The 18,018-nt window shown below is 54.6% G+C and overlaps 1 protein-coding gene across 2 annotated transcripts; it reads left to right on the top strand.

Moving 5' to 3' along the window:
• Window positions 1–259: 259 nt before the first annotated feature.
• LOC102954813 (scavenger receptor cysteine-rich domain-containing protein SCART1-like) lies at window positions 260–18,018 on the top strand. Of its 2 annotated transcripts, XM_042960920.1 has the most exons (14): window positions 260–523; window positions 2,648–2,965; window positions 4,421–4,717; window positions 5,617–5,925; window positions 6,310–6,615; window positions 6,730–7,047; window positions 7,116–7,430; window positions 10,410–10,724; window positions 10,871–10,936; window positions 11,012–11,326; window positions 11,584–11,631; window positions 16,646–16,783; window positions 17,176–17,358; window positions 17,828–18,018. In XM_042960920.1, exons 1-14 carry the CDS (start codon window positions 457–459, stop codon window positions 17,896–17,898), a joined length of 3,066 nt encoding a protein of 1,021 aa, XP_042816854.1. In that variant the 5' UTR covers window positions 260–456; the 3' UTR covers window positions 17,899–18,018. The 2 variants fall into 2 exon arrangements, with proteins under 2 accessions (XP_042816854.1, XP_042816855.1); XM_042960921.1 differs by lacking the exon at window positions 17,828–18,018 and having other exon boundaries at window positions 16,646–16,787; window positions 17,176–17,305.

An 18,018-nucleotide genomic window follows, 5' to 3' on the forward strand; every position in this document is an offset into this window, starting at 1 on the left:
TTTAGGGGCTTTGTGAGGGTATCCTGGCCTGTCTCATTCTCCTGGTGCTGTGGGGCTCCCACTCAGTCCTTGCTGGTCCCCAGAAGTTGGTTGTCATTGTGTCACTGTCTGTGGTGGGGAGCCAGAGCCACTGGGCTTGGGTGGAAGGCAGAGGCACACAGGGCTTTGCGGCTGCGGTTGTGGGCAGATTGGACTACCTGCTTGATTTTGGGTCTGAGTGAACCTGGTCTGTCAGCAGTTATCAGTGTGAGAGGAAACCCTCAGCCTGGGGCCCTTGCTCATGTGCTCAGGGCTTCTGAGGCCCCTGATATGCTCTGGAAAGGCCCTTGCTGTCTCCACTGGTTCCTGGATGCCACTGGTGACTACTATTTCTGCATATTTCACTCTGGACTGAAATCTCTGCTCTTGTCCTAGTTGAACAGCAGGAACTGGTTGAGCCCTGGGGGTCACGGTGCCATGAAGGCAGCTCTCTGGGCCTTGGGACTGGGGACCCTTCTCCTCACTCTCAGGGCAGTCCCTGTTGGTAAGTTTCTCCTTCCTTCATCTATGGAGGCTTCTGGAGGCGGTGGTTCTGTAGAAGCTGAGACCCTGGGGTATGGGGATCTCCTGCTGTGACCAGATGTCTTTCTGGCTCTTGCTCAGCCTGGACGTGGATGGGTCGTCCACAGGAGGGCAGGAGGGCACGTGGGCTCCAAAGCTGTGTACCCCCAGAGACTCTTGTTCCAACACTGACTGAGTCTAACTCCAGGGTGAACCCAGGGTGTGGAGCTGGGTCAGAGCCTGGATGGAATGAGGGGGCATGGCTAGCGTCTGGTCCCAGTGACCCCGATGGACATGAGGTGCTGATAGGTCCAGCAGAGGGGCTGTTCCACCCCTGTCCCTGGGGCTGGGGTGCTGGTGGGGGAGTGTGAAAGCTGGCTGCACCTGGCATTGAGGGTGATCCCCAGCTCACTCACTGTTCCAGGGAGTGGCAACAACCTGGGGAGGGGGCCCAGGGGTGTGAGGGCTGCCGGGTCTAGAAGACAAGAGGCAGAATCATGGGCAGGAGCCTGTAGAGAGGGGTTCTGTCAGGTGGAACAGCACAGAGAGGCTGGACGTGACAGAATGACCCCTGGGGGTACTGCATACAGTAACGCGGAGCCTCTGGGTGAGTGTGTGATAGTATGTGTCAGAGAGGGTGTGAGAGCGTGTGTGTGTGTGTGTGTGTGTGTGTGTGTGGTAGGGAGTGTGTGAGAGCGTGCATGTGGGTGATAGTGATAGTGTCAGAGAGTGTGTGATAGCATGTGTGTGTGAGTGTCAGAGTGAGTGAGTGCATGCATGCATATGTGTGATAGTGTGTCAGAGAGTATATGAGAGCATGCACATGTGTGAGTGCGTGCATGCGTGTGTGATAGTGTCAGAGAGTGTGAGAGTGTGCATGTGTGTGCGAGTATGTGCACGCATGTGAGTGGGGCAGAGAGACAGGAGAGGGTAGCAGTCGGTGTCCAGTGCTCTGGAAGCTGATGGAAGAACACTCTGTTGGGCAGGCCGATCCAGAGTCCAGCAAGGGGGTGAACTCAGGGCTGGACAGTAGGGGCATCCCGGGTGCTGGTGGCAGGAATCTGTGGGCAGTGATGCTGTCTGGCGGGAGCGGTGTGGGAACGCTGGAGGGGATCCCGTTTTGTGTTAAAGATGCAGATATGTGTGCACGTTTACGTCTGCAGAAGAACAGGCCGGCAGGGTGTGAGGAAGCTGTGGGGGAGGTTGCCAGCGGTGAATGACGACCATCACGGGGCGGTGAGAGGGGCAGTGAGAGGGGCATGCCTTTCTCTGGACCTATATGTGGGAGCCTGCGCTCTGTCCCCTCCTCACATGGGTTCAGGGTGGGCACTGGAGGTGGTCTGGGGTGGCCCAGGCTGGGACTGTGTGCAAGACTTCTTCATGGCTGCTGTTGTGTTTCTTCTGCACCAGCTGTGGATGGGATTGTGAGGACCAAGGGGCTGTGATGGGGAGAGGCTGTGCAGAGAGAACCAGGGCGCAGGGCCTAGAAGGGGCATGGTTGAGGAAGTGCATCCGTGGCCCTGGTGGGGGGGTCCTGTTGGTCCAAGTTCAGGTCCAGGGAGCTGCTGAGACCCTGAGACCTGAGGAAGCCGGCCTAGAGGTTGTAACTGGAAGGGCAGGTGGCCGGCCGGTGAGGCAGGAAACAGAGAGTCAGGGGCCCCAGTGCCTCTACTGCACTGGAGAAAAGATTGGGGGTGGGGAGGGGTGGCCCGGCAGAGCCACCCCGCTTCCAGGCAGCGGAACACAAGGGCACTTCCTTGCCAAGAGGGTGGGGGTCACCCACATCGTGGGCGCCTCAGAGGGCTCGGGAGGGGAGCAGAGGCCGTGGTCCTGGAGGGAGGGAAGGGGGTCTGTGGAGGTGAGGATGCAGGGCTGCGTGGGGGCAGTAGGAGGGTTTCCATGTGACTCCACCCCATCACCTTTCTGGACTGTGAGTATTGGGGGTGGGGGTAGGGGGACCTGGCTTTGTGCTGAGGCCTCGCAGCAAGGCCTTGGAAGTGGCCCCAGGCAAACGCAGGAGTCTTCCTACCTCCCAGCGGGCGCTGGCTCACCCTCCACCCCGCGAACTGGTTCCGGGCCCCTCTGAGGCTGGCCTGTTCTTCCGTAGGTGGACCAAGAGACCTGAGGCTGGCGTACCGACACAGTCCCTGCGATGGAGTGGTGCTAGTCCTACACGATGGGCAGTGGGGACATGTGTGCAACCAGGAGTGGACGTTGGCAGAGGCATCCGTGGTCTGCAGGCAGCTGGGCTGTGGACATGCTGTGGGAGCCCCCAAGTACGTCCCACTGCCCGGGGAGATGGTGCGGCCCTGGCTCCACAACGTGTCCTGCAGTGGTGACGAGCCCTCCTTCTGGGAGTGCAGCCTCGGGGCCTGGACACAGACCGAGTGTCCCCATGAGTGGGTGGTGGTCGCTCTGTGTGCGAGTAAGTCTGAACAGGAGGGGGGAGAGGAGGAGGAGGGTGAGTCTGGGGGAGGAGGGGGAGGAGGGCTTGGTGGAGAGGGGGAGAGAGGGTCTAGTGCAGGGGGAGGAGGAGCCGGGTCTGGGGGAGGAGGGGAGGAGGAGGAGGTGTGTAGGCCTGGGGGGGAGGGGGAGGGGGAGGGGGAGGAAGCTGGCGGGTCTGGGGGGAAGGGGAGGGGGAGGGGGAGGAAGCTGGCGGGTCTGGGGGGAAGGGGAGGGGGAGGGGGAGGAAGCTGGCGGGTCTGGGGGGAAGGGGAGGGGGAGGGGGAGGAAGCTGGCGGGTCTGGGGGGAGGGGGAGGGGGAGGGGGAGGAAGCTGGCGGGTCTGGGGGGAAGGGGAGGGGGAGGGGGAGGAAGCTGGCGGGTCTGGGGGGAAGGGGAGGGGGAGGGGGAGGAAGCTGGCGGGTCTGGGGGGAGGGGGAGGGGGAGGGGGAGGAAGCTGGCGGGTCTGGGGGGAAGGGGAGGGGGAGGGGGAGGAAGCTGGCGGGTCTGGGGGAGGACTGGGAGGAGGAGGAGGTGGGCGGGCCTGGGGGAGGGGTGGAGAGAGGGTCTGGTGGCTCTGTGGCGGAGGTGGGGGGCTCCTCCCAGGGCACTGGACCATGCTGACCTGTCATGGTTCCAGTCTCTCATGACTCGGTCACTCCTGTAAGAGGCCCTTCGTCTTTCACCCAACAGATGCTTATTCGCAAGGCTCTATTCTAGGTGCTTGGCCATATGCAGCTGTGAATAAACCAGACAAAAGTCCTGCTGCATGGAGCCTGTACTGTCCCGGGAGAAACAGTGAACAAATAAGTAAAACAGCAATGCGGGAACGTGGAGACGCAGAAACAGACGGGGGGAGGTCAGAGACACCTTGTCTTCTAGATGCCTGAGGGCCTGACACCCCTGTCCCTACCCCACCCCCACCCCCCACCATAGGTATTTAACATTAGGTATCTAAACATGATTTCAAAAGTGACCAGGAGGCAAATGCTTTCCCTGTGAGGTCTGTCGTGAGGGTCTTCTGCTGTCTCTGGGCACTTATGTGACAGGGAGCTCCTGAGGCCCCCTTACAACATCCTGTCTCTGAAGCTGACCCATGACATGGTTTATGGGCCCAGGATGACGGGAAAATGCAGGGATCCTCGTTCAACAACAAGATTTTCAAGACAATGATGGCAGAATGTTAAACCAGGCATAGATCCCTCTGAGTGAGGGGTCCTCTGTGACCTCCCACCCAGAAAGGGCTCTCTCAGCCAGCGATGACCTTCTTGAAGGAGCAGGGTTGGTCTCAGGCTATAACCCAGGCCCAGGGCGGAGGCCCAGGTAGGGGCTGCTTGCCCAGATGGCAACGTCTGGTCGCTGGGGCAGGTGATGGGCTCCAAAGGACCACGGGGCCCGCGGAGTCGGCGCCTTCGGTAATGTGGGCCTGTGCTTCTCAGATGGCACTTTTCGGGAGATCCGGCTGGTAAAGGGCCGCAGCCCCTGCTCCGGACTCCCCGAGATCAGGAATGCGAACGGGGTGGATCGCCTCTGTGGCCTCCATGAAGAGGAGGCCACGGTGTTCTGCCGGGAGCTGGGGTGTGGGCCTGCACTTCAGGCTCCCCGCCAGGATGTGGGCGTCGTTGGGAAGTATATGACGTGCCGGGGCACCGAGCTGACCATCCGGAACTGTAGACTCAACAACCGCCTGCGCAGGGGCTGTGACTTCCAGCACGATGCCGAGGTGGTCTGCTCAGGTGAGGCCCACCGGGCACAGCCAGGCTCTTGGGGGGGGGGGCGGTGCAGACCCTTGGGGGACGCTCTGTCCTCACATCTCACAGTGTGTCCCCCTCTTGATGCCTGTGCAGCCTGCTGTTCCAGAGGGACTAAGAGCGGGCTGGGTAGGCGAGGGAAGGCAGGGAGGAAGGCACTGTGCTGGGAAGATCCGATGCTCTCTAGCTCAGGGTTGTTGCAGACAGAGGCCTAGAGGAGAGGGCACAGGAAGTGCTGGTGGATGGTTCACCGGTGGGTGTGTGGTGGGCTCAGGTCTGCGCCTATGTCCCAGCAGAGGTGTGCTGGCTCAGAAACCTGGGTCTGGGGGTGGGGGTGGGGGTGGGGGTGGGGTCCTGACTGTCCTGCAGCATCTGTGCTCTGATTATCGTGTGTCCAGTAGGAGTCAAGGTGGCTGGTGGTCACCCCCTCCCAGTCCTGTCTCAAAGGGGCAAGCGAATTGACCCTCAGATTCTGGCCATGTTCTGGGAATTAGGGCAGGCTAACGTGAGACGGAGAGGCCAGCCTCCTTGGTGCCCCTAAGAAGGCAGCGTTCTGTGGCCAGAGAGGTGCCTTGACCTGGCCTCCAAGACTATACAGGACCTTGATGCCACTGCCTTGGGCAGGCAGAGGCTATGTCACACATGTGGGCACCTGTAGGAGGTGACTCTGACCTCTGACCTCAGGGAAGTGACCAGGGACCCCTTCTCTGTTCTGGGTGCAGGGTGTATGGGTCTCTGGCTATCAGTTTCTGCCCAGGACTTGCAGACCCACTGCCTGGTCCCGGATGGTCTACCCTGGCCAGAGTCTCCTGTGGTCCAGGGAGGTGGCTGAACTGCTCACCTGAGAACACTTATCCCTAACTGAGAGTTTGTGTCTCCCCCAGGACACATGGAAGCCCGGCTGGAGGGCGGTGAGCACCCCTGTGCTGGGCGTCTGGAAGTGAGGCGCGGCCTGACCTGGGGCACTGTCTGTGATGCTGACCTGGACCGGGCGACGGCCCATGTGGTGTGCCGGGAGCTGCAGTGTGGTTCTGCTGTGTCCACTCCTGGGGGGGCCCACTTCGGCCAGGGCTCTGGGCTCGTGTGGACAGAGGCCTTCCGTTGTGCAGGCAATGAGTCTCTGCTGTTCCACTGCCCTCGGGGGCCCGGGCGCCAGTGTGGGCACCACCAGGACGCCGGGCTCAGGTGCTCAGGTGAGGCTGGGAGGGTGGGATCTGAGGCTCAGCCTTGCCTCCTTCCCTGCCAGCCTCCCTCAATGACTCCGCCTGGGGGCTCTAAGCTAAGCTCATGAAGGCCCCTCTGGCCAGTTGGGGGCGTGCGTGTCCTTGGCTAGGAAGTGTTGCTTCTGGGGGACAGGGGGGAGGGAAGAGAGGACTGTGTTCCCCACTAAGGCTATACCACAGACTGTAGGCCCATCTGCAGAGAGGCATGATCTGGATGCGGGGGGCTGAGGTGGGTAGGGGGCTGGTGAGGCAAGGGCCTGGCTCTGTGGTCACCACACTGGGTGCAACCGGAAGAAACTGCCCCAAGCTGGGTCTGCGGGTGAGGGAGGCGCTGACCCCTAGCCCCCTCTTTAGAGTTCCAGCTGGTTAACGGCAGCAGCAGCTGTGAGGGACGCGTGGAGCTCCAGGTGCAGGGGGCCTGGGCACCCCTCTGTGCTGCCCACTGGGACTTAGCGGATGCCACCGTCCTCTGCCACCAGCTCAACTGTGGCAGCGCGGTGGCCACACCCCGAGGAGGCCACTTTGGGGTCGGGGACGCTCCCATCTGGCCTGATGTGTTTCACTGTGTGGGGACAGAGCCCTACTTATGGAATTGCCCAGTAACTACCCTGGGGGCCCGGGTCTGTGCCCCGGGAAACGCAGCCACCGCCGTCTGCTCAGGTGGGTGCTGGAGGCTGGGAGTGGGAGGGGTCCTGCGGGGAGGGGTGGTCCTCTCCCCTTTGCAGGCTCAGGGCCCCTCCCCCGACACCCTGTCTCGCCCGCCGGTCTCCCCAGGTCTCCCCCACGCCCTGAGGCTGAGGGACGGACAGAGCCGCTGCGATGGCCGCGTGGAGGTCTCCCTGAACGGGGTGTGGGGCCGCGTCCTGGACGACGCGTGGGACCTGCGTGGCGCCCGCGTGGTGTGCAGGCAGCTCGGGTGCGGACAGGCCGACCGGGCGTACGACGCGCCGGCGCCTGGGCGCGGGGCGCTCCCCGTGGGGCTGAGCCGCGCGCGCTGTCTGGGCACTGAGACCCGCCTGACCCAGTGCAACGTGTCCGCGTCCCCGCTGGTGCCCGCGGGGGCCACGCGGGACGCGGGCGTCGTGTGTTCGGGTGAGTGAGGCCCGGGGTGCCCGCCCCTCGGCCCCTGGGCCCGCCGCCCTGACGCGGTGTCTCCGCAGGGAGCCGGCGTGTGCGACTGGTCGCGGGGCCGCACCGCTGCGCGGGGCGCGTGGAGGTGTTGCACGGGGGCGACTGGAGCACCGTGTGTGACGACGGCTGGGACCTGCGGGACGCCCAGGTGGTCTGCCGGCAGCTGGGCTGCGGCCGCGCCCTCCGCGCCCTGGGCGCCGCGCCCTTCGGTGCGGGGGCGGGGCGCATCTGGATGGCCGAGCTGGGCTGCAGGGGCCACGAGTCTGCGCTGTGGAGGTGCCCGTCGGGGGGCCGGGGCCCGCGGGACTGCGGGCACAAGGAGGACGCCGGCGTCGTCTGCTCAGGTCGGTAGTTGGGCGTCTTCTCGGGGCGGCTGGGTATCGAGCGGTGCACTGTCTTTGTGCGCCCAGGCCTTCTGTGGGCTTCCACGGGCTTCCGTGGGCCTTCCGTGGCCTTCCACGGGACTTCCGCGGGGCTTCCGTGGGCCTTCCGCAGACCCTACTGACCCCTTCCCGAATGGGGCCCCCACCGTGTACTGCACCGTCCTCTTGCTGCCACGTTGCTGCGGGCCGGGGCGGGGCACAGCCAGGTCTCTCTCCCCGCTGCTCACAGGCTCGTCTCACATTTGTGCGGGAGGGTTCTCCCCCCAGCTCCTGGCCCGTGTTTCCGTGAGCTGCAGGAAAGGTGGTGTTTGGAGGGTCTTTGCTTTTCAGCTTGTGCATATCTGAGGTTCCTTACGTTGGTCTTGTCTGGGTGTGACCATTCTTGAGGGACAGGGTTCTGCGGTCACTGGGGAGCCTGGGAGGGGTGTGTACAGGGCAGCCTCCCCGGGACGTCTTCAGGCTCCCCTCCAGGGCGGGGGTGAGCATTCAGGTGTGGTTTCTTCTCAGTGATTTCAGCCGTTCCCTCAACTGTGTCTCAGATGATTGCGTTCATTTCAATCGTCCTGTTTCTTTTAAAGTAACACTTGGGCTCATCATTTTACCTCTTCTCCATCCTTTTTATTCATTATCTTTTGGGGAGTCTGCTCTTTCTCGTGAATTCTGGGAGAGTTTCCAGGTACCGTGCACATCACTGATTGGCTTAGCGTCTACACCGGTCCTACGTGCTCGGATGTACATTCCAAGTGGCCATTGTGCCTGCAGTTCTCCTCCGCCTTGTCTCATGGGCTCCCTCAGGCTGCTGGTCACCTGCCGACTGATAGGACTCTGCTGCTGGGGACTGGCTGCGGGCAGGGGTGGGGGAACGCTCTGTTTCTGTCACAATTCAACATGGAAGCAGTGTTCCCAAATCGAGAGCAGAAGCAGACGAGGCGCATGGGAAGCCCAGGCCTGGAAGGAGCGAGGGTTGCTCTTACCCCGTGTGGTCAGTTGGCTGAAGTCCCAGGGCAGCCCAGAGTCAGGGGGGTGGGGACACAGACTCCTTTCTAGGGCTGTGGGTACAGGCAGGAGACCTTTGTGGACATGTTGGTAATCTGTCATGGATGTACTTCCTTCAAGTGTTTTTGTTTTTTAAAGGTTATTTAAATTTTAATTGGTTATGACTCTGTCACATGCAATTCATATCTTACTGTCTCCATTTATCCTGTGGAGGTATTTTTGATGTATCAGACATTCAAAACATAATTTTAAAGGGCTATCAAATCCTTTATTATTGGTGATATTATAGTCTCATTGCTTCGTCACACTGTTGTGGAGATTACTCTGCTTGAGGGCTTGGGCCCTGACCAGCCGGAGCTGCTGCTGTCTCCAAACATGGAACTCTGCACTCGTTACTTTTTTTTTTGCTTTTATTTTAATTTTTTATTTTTAAAAATTTGCATCCAGTTAGTTAGCATAGAGTGCAACAATGATTTCCGGAGCAGATTCCTTAGTGCCCCTTACCCATGTAGCCCATCCCCCTCCCACAACCCCTCCCGTAACCCTCAGTTTGTTCTCCATATTTATGAGTCTCTTACGTTTTGTCCCCCTCCCTGTTTTTATATTATTCTTGTTTCCCTTCCCTTACGTTCATCGGTTTTGTCTCTTAAAGTCCTCATATGAGTGAAGTCGTATGATTTTTGTCTTTCTCTGACTAATTTCACTTAGCATAATACCCTCCAGTTCCACACACGTAGTTGCAAATGGCAAGATTTCATTCTTTTTGATTGTCAAGGAATACTCTATTGTATATATATACCACACCTTCTTTTTTATTTTAATGTTTATTTATTTTTGAGACAGAGACAGAGTGTGAACAGGGGAGGGGCAGAGAGAGAGGGAGACACAGAATCTGAAACAGGCTCCAGTCTCTGAGCTGTCAGCACAGAGCCCGACGCGGGGCTCGAACCCACGAACCGTGAGATCATGACCTGAGCTGAAGTTGGACGCTTAAACGACTGAGCCACCCAGGCACCGCTAAACCACATCTTCTTCATCTGTTCATCCATTGATGGACATTTGGGCTCTTTCCATACTTTGGCTATTGTTGATAGCACTGCTATAAACATGGGGGTGCATGTGTCCCTTCAAACAGCACACCTGTATCCCGTGGATAAATGCCTAGTAGTGCAATTGCTGGGTGGTAGCGTAGTTCTATTTTTAGTTTTTTGAGGAACCTCCATACTGTTTTCCAGAGTGGCTGCACCAGCTTGCATTGCCACCAGCAATGCAAAAGAGATCCTCTTTGTCCGCATCCTCGCCAACATGTGTTGTTGCCTGAGTTGTTAGTCATTCTGACAGCTGTGAGGTGGTATCTCATTGCGGTTTTAATTTGTATTTCCCTGATGACGAGTGATGTTGAACATTTTTTCATGTGTCAGTTGGCCATCTGGATGTCTTCTTTGGAGAAGTGTCTATTCATGTCTTTTGCCCATTTCTTCACTGGATTATTTGTTTTTTGGGTGTTGAGTTTGATAAATTCTTTATAAATTTTGGATACTAACCCTTTATCTGATATGTCATTTGCAAATATCTTCTCCCATCTGTCAGTTGCCTTTTAGTTTTGCTGTTTTTAAAAAAAACTTTTTATAATCACTGCTAAATTGATCATCTTGTGCAAAAGATTATTCTTTTTTGAATGATTTCCAAGGGTGGATTTCTGGACAATCAGGTGACAACTGCTAAGATGTTACAGCTGGCAGTTAAATGATCGCCTGAGATTAACCGATACCTGCATCCTTGGGGTGGGAGGTTGCCACGGGGACACATGACTGATTTAAGGTTCTTGCTAGGGGCTCACTGGGTTCGATGCCCCTGAGCAGCATTGATTTTAGTGCTGGGACCCTCTCATTTTGGCGTCATCCTTTGGAGATTTCTCCTGGCCTGACTGCTTTTGTCTTCCAGGGTCAGTGGCCCTGAGGCTGCGAGGTGGCACCCACCAGTGTGCTGGGTGGCTTGATGTGTTCTACAATGGGACGTGGGGTGCCGTGTGCAGTAATGCCCTGAAAGACATCTCCTTGTCCATCATCTGCAAGCAGCTGGGCTGTGGGGAGCAGGGCTGGCTAGAGAACAGGCCTGTCCACACTGGCTTGGGCACCTCCTGGCTGGACAACATCGAGTGTCGCAAGCTGAGAAACTCCACACTGTGGCAATGCCCCTCGGCACCATGGCACCCACGCTCCTGTGCCCATGGAGAGGAAGCTTGGGTCACCTGTGCAGGTGGGTCTCTGGCGGTTTTTGACAAGTCACCTGCAAGGCTGCCATTGATCCGTGACTTAGGGCCTAGAGTTCACTCAGGTTCCACACACTTCATTCTGAAGCTTTCAGGGCGTTTACAGAGGGATGGTCGCTGTTTAATCCCATAGGATTGTCAGAGAAAATGACACAGGATTCTGGGGAGACCAACTGCTCATCCGCCCACAGCTGCCCAGGTACCCTTCTGTCCGCCTCCCTGTGCACTCTTCACCTCGGTCCTGCCCTGCAGTGACCACAGCCCCCTCTTCCAGGGGAGGGCATGCTGCGTGTGCGTGGAGGCAAGGACAGCTGCTCGGGCCGCGTGGAGCTCTGGCACGCTGGCTCCTGGGGCACCGTGTGTGACGATTCCTGGGACCTGGCAGACGCGGAGGTGGTATGCCGCCAGCTGGGCTGTGGCCCAGCTGTGGGTGCCCTTGCCGGGGCCGCCTTTGGCCCAGGCTCAGGGCCCGTGTGGCTGGACGAGGTGGGGTGCCGGGGCAGCGAGGCGTCTCTGTGGAACTGCCCCGCAGAGCCGTGGGGACTCGGAGACTGCGGGCACAAGGAGGACGCGGGCGTGCACTGCTCCCGTGAGTGGGGAGGGGAGGGGGCACAGGTGGGTGGGAGGATTTGCCTGGGGCTGGGGAGGGGGTCTCCCCACCCAGAACATGGCCCTGAGGCCGTCCCTGTGCTGGGTCCCTCCGGCTGCCTCTGCGGCTGTCCCATGCCATGCTGGGCTCAGGCTGAGTGGGGCTGGGACACTTCCTGAGGGTGTGGGTGGAGTGTCTGGGCTGCCCAGGGCTGCGGCTGCCTCTCTTCCTGGGAGTCCCTCCCATTTCTCCTGCAGGTGACAGGGGGACCACGGTTCGGCCAACAGCACTGGGATGGACATCAGGTAGGTGTGCTCTCCCTCAGGGCTCAGGTCACGCCCTCTTGTCTGGCCCCGACCCAGAGGGGTCCTGCAGTGGGCTCTGCACAGAGGGGCAGTCTCCGGTGCGTGCCAGGGCCGCAGCCAGCCACTCTTTAGGCTGATCAGGCCAGGGTCAGGAGGGTCAGGACCGCCCACTCTGTCCTCTTGTGCTAGCCTGGGCAGAGAACCATGGGGAAGGACAGCAGGCCCAGCCACTTCTCTGGGGTCTTTCTTTTTTTTTTTTTTTTTCAATATATGAAATTTAGTGTCAAATTGGTTTCCATACAACACCCAGTGCTCATCCCAAAAGGTGCCCTCCTCAATACCCATCACCCACCCTCCCCTCCCTCCCACCCCCCATCAACCCTCAGTTTGTTCTCAGTTTTTAAGAGTCTGTTATGCTTTGGCTCTCTCCCACCCTAACCTCTTTTTTTTTTTTCCTTCCCCTCCCCCATGGGTTGCTGTTAAGTTTCTCAGGATCCACATAAGAGTGAAAACATATGGTATCTGTCTTTCTCTGTATGGCCTATTTCACTTAGCATCACACTCTCCAGTTCCATCCACGTTGCTACAAAGGGCCATATTTCGTTCTTTCTCATTGCCACGTAGTACTCCATTGTGTATATAAACCACAATTTCTTTATCCATTCATCAGTTGATGGACATTTAGGCTCTTTCCATAATTTGGCTATTGTTGAGAGTGCTGCTATAAACATTGGGGTACAAGTGCCCCTATGCATCAGTACTCCTGTATCCCTTGGGTAAATTCCTAGCAGTGCTACTGCTGGGTCATAGGGTAGGTCTATTTTTAATTTTCTGAGGAACCTCCACACTGTTTTCCAGAGTGGCTGCACCAATTTGCATTCCCACCAACAGTGCAAGAGGGTTCCCGTTTCTCCACATCCTCTCCAGCATCTATAGTCTCCTGATTTGTTCATTTTGGCCGCTCTGACTGGCGTGAGGTGATCTCTGAGTGTGGTTTTGATTTGTATTTCCCTGATGAGGAGCGACGTTGAGCATCTTTTCATGTGCCTGTTGGCCACCCGGATGTCTTCTTCAGAGAAGTGTCTATTCATGTTTTCTGCCCATTTCTTCACTGGGTTATTTGTTTTTCGGGTGTGGAGTTTGGTGAGCTCTTTATAGATTTTGGATACTAGCCCTTTGTCCGATATGTCATTTGCAAATATCTTTTCCCATTCCGTTGGTTGCCTTTTAGTTTTGTTGGTTGTTTCCTTTGCTGTGCAGAAGATTTTTATCTTCATAAGGTCCCAGTAATTCATTTTTGCTTTTAATTCCCTTGCCTTTGGGGATGTGTCGAGTAAGAGATTGCTACGGCTGAGGCCAGAGAGGTCTTTTCCTGCTTTCTCCTCTAGGGTTTTGATGGTTTCCTGTCTCACATTCAGGTCCTTTATCCATTTTGAGTTTATTTTTGTGAATGGTGTCAGAAAGTGGTCTAGTTTCAACCTTCTGCATGCTGCTGTCCAGTTCTCCCAGCACCATTTGTTAAAGAGACTGTCTTTTTTCCATTGGATGTTCTTTCCTGCTTTGTCAAAGATTAGTTGGCCATATGTTTGTGGGTCTAGTTCTGGGGTTTCTATTCTATTCCATTGGTCTATGTGTCTGTTTTTGTGCCAATACCATGCTGTCTTGATGATGACAGCTTTGTAGTAGAGGCTAAAGTCCGGGATTGTGATGCCTCCTGCTTTGGTCTTCTTCTTCAAAGTTACTTTGGCTATTCGGGGCCTTTTGTGGTTCCATATGAATTTTAGGATTGCTTGTTCTAGTTTCGAGAAGAATGCTGGTGCAATTTTGATTGGGATTGCATTGAATGTGTAGATAGCTTTGGGTAGTATTGACATTTTGACAATATTTATTCTTCCAATCCATGAGCAGGGAATGTCTTTCCATTTCTTTATATCTTCTTCAATTACCTTCATAAGCTTTCTATAGTTTTCAGCATACAGATCTTTTACATCTTTGGTTAGATTTATTCCTAGGTATTTTATGCTTCTTGGTGCACTTGTGAATGGGATCAGTTTCTTTATTTGTCTTTCTGTTGCTTCATTATTACTGTATAAGAATGCAACTGATTTCTGTACATTGATTTTGTATCCTGCAACTTTGCTGAATTCATGTATCAGTTCTAGCAGAGTTTTGGTGGAGTCTATCGGATTTTCCATGTATAGTATCATGTCATCTGCAAAAAGTGAAAGCTTGACTTCATCTTTGCCAATTTTGATGCCTTTGATTTCCTTTTGTTGTCTGATTGCTGATGCTAGAACTTCCAGCACTATGTTAAACAACAGCGGTGAGAGTGGGCATCCCTGTCGTGTTCCTGATCTCAGGGAAAAAGCTCTCAGTTTTTCCCCATTGAGGATGATGTTAGCTGTGGGCTTTTCATAAATGGCTTTTATGATGTTTAAGTATGTTCCTTCTATCCCGACTTTCTCAAGGGTTTTTATTAAGAAAGGGTGCTGAATTTTGTCAAAGGCCTTTTCTGCATCGATTGACAGGATCATATGGTTCTTATCTTTTCTTTTATTAATGTGATGTATCACGTTGATTGATTTGCGAATGTTGAACCAGCCCTGCATCCCAGGAATGAATCCCACTTGATCGTGGTGAATAATTCTTTTTATATGCTGTTGAATTCGATTTGCTAGTATCTTATTGAGAATTTTTGCATCCATATTCATCAGGGATATTGGCCTGTGGTTCTCTTTTTTTACTGGGTGTCTGTCTGGTTTAGGAATCAAAGTAATACTGGCTTCATAGAATGAGTCTGGAAGTTTTCCTTCCCTTTCTATTTCTTGGAATAGCTTGAGAAGGATAGGTATTATCTCTGCTTTAAACGTCTGGTAGAACTCCCCTGGGAAGCCATCTGGTCCTGGAGTCTTATTTGTTGGGAGATTTTTGATAACTGATTCAATTTCTTCCCTGGTTATGGGTCTGTTCAAGCTTTCTATTTCCTCCTGATTGAGTTTTGGAAGAGTGTGGGTGTTTAGGAATTTGTCCATTTCTTCCAGGTTGTCCAATTTGTTGGCATAGAATTTTTCATAGTATTCCCTGATAATTGTTTGTATCTCTGAGGGATTGGTCGTAATAATTCCATTTTCATTCATGATTTTATCTATTTGGGTCATCTCCCTTTTCTTTTTGAGAAGCCTGGCTAGAGGTTTGTCAATTTTGTTTATTTTTTCAAAAAAACAACTCTTGGTTTCATTGATCTGCTCTACAGTTTTTTTAGATTCTATATTGTTTATTTCTGCTCTGATCTTTATTATTTCTCTTCTTCTGCTGGGTTTAGGCTGCCTTTGCTGTTCTGCTTCTATTTCCTTTAGGTGTGCTGTTAGATTTTGTATTTGGGATTTTTCTTGTTTCTTGAGATAGGCCTGGATTGCAATGTATTTTCCTCTCAGGACTGCCTTCGCTGCGTCCCAAAGCGTTTGGATTGTTGTATTTTCATTTTCGTTTGTTTCCATATATTTTTAAATTTCTTCTCTAATTGCCTGGTTGACCCACTCATTCTTTTAGTAGGGTGTTCTTTAACCTCCATGCTTTTGGAGGTTTTCCAGACTTTTTCCTGTGGTTGATTTCAAGCTTCATGGCATTGTGGTCTGAAAGTATGCATGGTATAATTTCAATTCTTGTATACTTATGAAGGGCTGTTTTGTGACCCAGTATATGATCTATCTTGGAGAATGTTCCATGTGCACTCGAGAAGAAAGTATATTCTGTTGCTTTGGGATGCAGAGTTCTAAATATATCTGTCAAGTCCATCTGATCCAAGGTGTCATTCAGGGCCCTTGTTTCTTTATTGACCGTGTGTCTAGATGATCTATCCATTTCTGTAAGTGGAGTGTTAAAGTCCCCTGCAATGACCACATTCTTATCAATAAGGTCGCTTATGTTTGTGAGTAATTGTTTTATATATTTGGGGGCTCCGGTATTCGGTGCATAGACATTTATAATTGTTACCTCTTCCTGATGGATAGACCCTGTAATTATTATATAATGCCCTTCTTCATCTCTTGTTACAGCCTTTAATTTAAAGTCTAGTTTGTCTGATATAAGTATGGCTACTCCAGCTTTCTTTTGGCTTCCAGTAGCATGATAAATAGTTCTCCATCCCCTCACTCTTAATCTAAAGGTGTCCTCAGATCTAAAATGAGTCTCTTGTAGACAGCAAATAGATGGGTCTTGTTTTTTTATCCATTCTGATACCCTATGTCTTTTGGTTGGCGCATTTAATCCATTTACATTCAGTGTTATTATAGAAAGATATGGGTTTAGAGTCATTGTGATGTCTGTATGTTTTATGCTTGTAGTGATGTCTCTGGTACTTTGTCTCACAGGATCCCCCTTAGGATCTCTTGTAGGGCTGGTTTCGTGGTGACAAATTCCTTCAGTTTTTGTTTGTTTGGGAAGACCTTTATCTCTCCTTCTATTCTAAATGACAGACTTGCTGGATAAAGGATTCTCGGCTGCATATTTTTTCTGTTTAGCACACTGTAGATATCGTGCCAAGCCTTTCTGGCCTGCCAAGTTTCAAAGGAGAGATCAGTCACGAGTCTTATAGGTCTCCCTTTATATGTGAGGGCACGTTTATCCCTTGCTGCTTTCAGAATTTTCTCTTTATCCTTGTATTTTGCCAGTTTCACTATGATATGTTGTGCAGAAGATCGATTCAAGTTATGTCTGAAGGGAGTTCTCTGTGCCTCTTGGATTTCAATGCCTTTTTCCTTCCTCTGGGTTCTTTCTTTTACCCACTGGGGGCATTTGACCCTGGAACACTGTGGCCTCCCCCCTCCCTCCTGACCCTGGCCCTGTGACCTCAGCCTTGTGACCTCTGGGCCATCTCTGGGGGAGGAGCACTAGGGCCATCTCCTTTGGGTGCCCTCCCCCTCCCTGAAAGGTTCAGGTGGCCCAGGCCCAAGGTCACAATACCCCAGGCAGCACAGACACACAGGGGAGACCCCACCTCTCACTGTCCTCACAGGCGCCCCCCTCACCCCTCCAACTGCCCTCAAGGCCGGGAACCTGCCCATGACCTTTTGTCTTGTCCTGGCCACCCTCCTGGTCATCGTCTCCCTGGTCCTGGGGGTTCAGTGGTTCCGTGGAAGGAGAGTCTGCCAGGGTAGGTGGGTGTGGCCGGGGCGGGTGACACAGGACTGTGGGGGAGGGAGGTTGGGGGCATACTTGGAGACCCCAGCCCATCACAGGCCCTTTCTGCCAGGTCCCACCTGGAACCCTGCTGCATGGCAACTTCTCAGTGACACTCATGGGCCCAGGAGTAGTTGGGGTCAGGGGACCCTGGGCCTTGCTCCGCTTCTGAGGGGTGCCTGGGTGTGAGGACAGGGCCCCAGGGGTATCCCGATTCCCCATGTCATCTGCGTAGTAGGGCTAACTGCCCGGCTATCTGGGACGTGGCTCTGGGTGGGCACGCGTGAGACACCCCACGGGTCCAGCAGCGGGTGGGCCCAGACTGTGAGAGTGCCTATCCTAGAAGCTGTGGCATGCCCTTTGCAGGTTCCAGAATGTTGGGGAGTCTGCCCTCAGAGGGTGTTTATGAGGACATCGGAGTTGTTCCCATGGGGGAGAAAGATGAGGGGCCCAGAGTGTCCCTGAACCTGGCCCTGGAGGAGGAGTATGATGACGCTGGGGAACCGGAACAGGGCCCTGAGGAGGAGGACGCGCCCCTGAACCCCGCCGGTGTGCACCTCTGCGCCTTGGCGCCTGCGCTGCTGTTCCTGCTGTACTCTTACGCCCAGGGCTCTGCTCTGGCCAGCGCCTACATTTAAAGACCCTGAGAGCCACCTCTCCACGAGTCCGTGACCCTCACTCCTGTGTCCAGGCTTAGACATTAGGGGATTCAGCTGTCCCTTCAAAGTTGCTCCTTAGACTGGAATCTTCTTGTGGGTGGACGTGGAGTCCAGGGAGGGTCCTGGAGTTTTATTTGGGTTTCTTTTTGTGGCTGCCCACAGGGTCCTTCTAGCACCTTGTCTCAGTCGGCTGCAGGGGGCCTGAGCAGAAAGGGTGGGAGGGTGGCCCCAGCTCATCCCGTCCTGTTCTTGTCTGATGTTCTGGCTTCAGGGTGCAGTGACACAGCAGGGCCCAGAGACCGTGGGGGCTCTGAGGGGTTTCCAGGGGGCCCAACGTGCATCTCTCTCCTTCAACACAGGTGGGGTTCCTTGCAGCCTGGGCCCCCAAGCTCCTGCTGAGACAGAAGAAGCGGCATGCCCTAGGACCTGATGACAGTGTGCTGGCCATGGGACGTCAGCGAGACCAGAGTGGGGAGAGAACCCAGGCCCCGGGGTCTTTCATTATCTTCATTTCTAAGAGAGATGTCATTAAACTCCCTTGGAAGTTCCT

The sequence above is a fragment of the Panthera tigris genome, chromosome D2 (genome assembly GCF_018350195.1).
Source record: "Panthera tigris isolate Pti1 chromosome D2, P.tigris_Pti1_mat1.1, whole genome shotgun sequence".
NCBI lineage: Eukaryota > Metazoa > Chordata > Mammalia > Carnivora > Felidae > Panthera > Panthera tigris.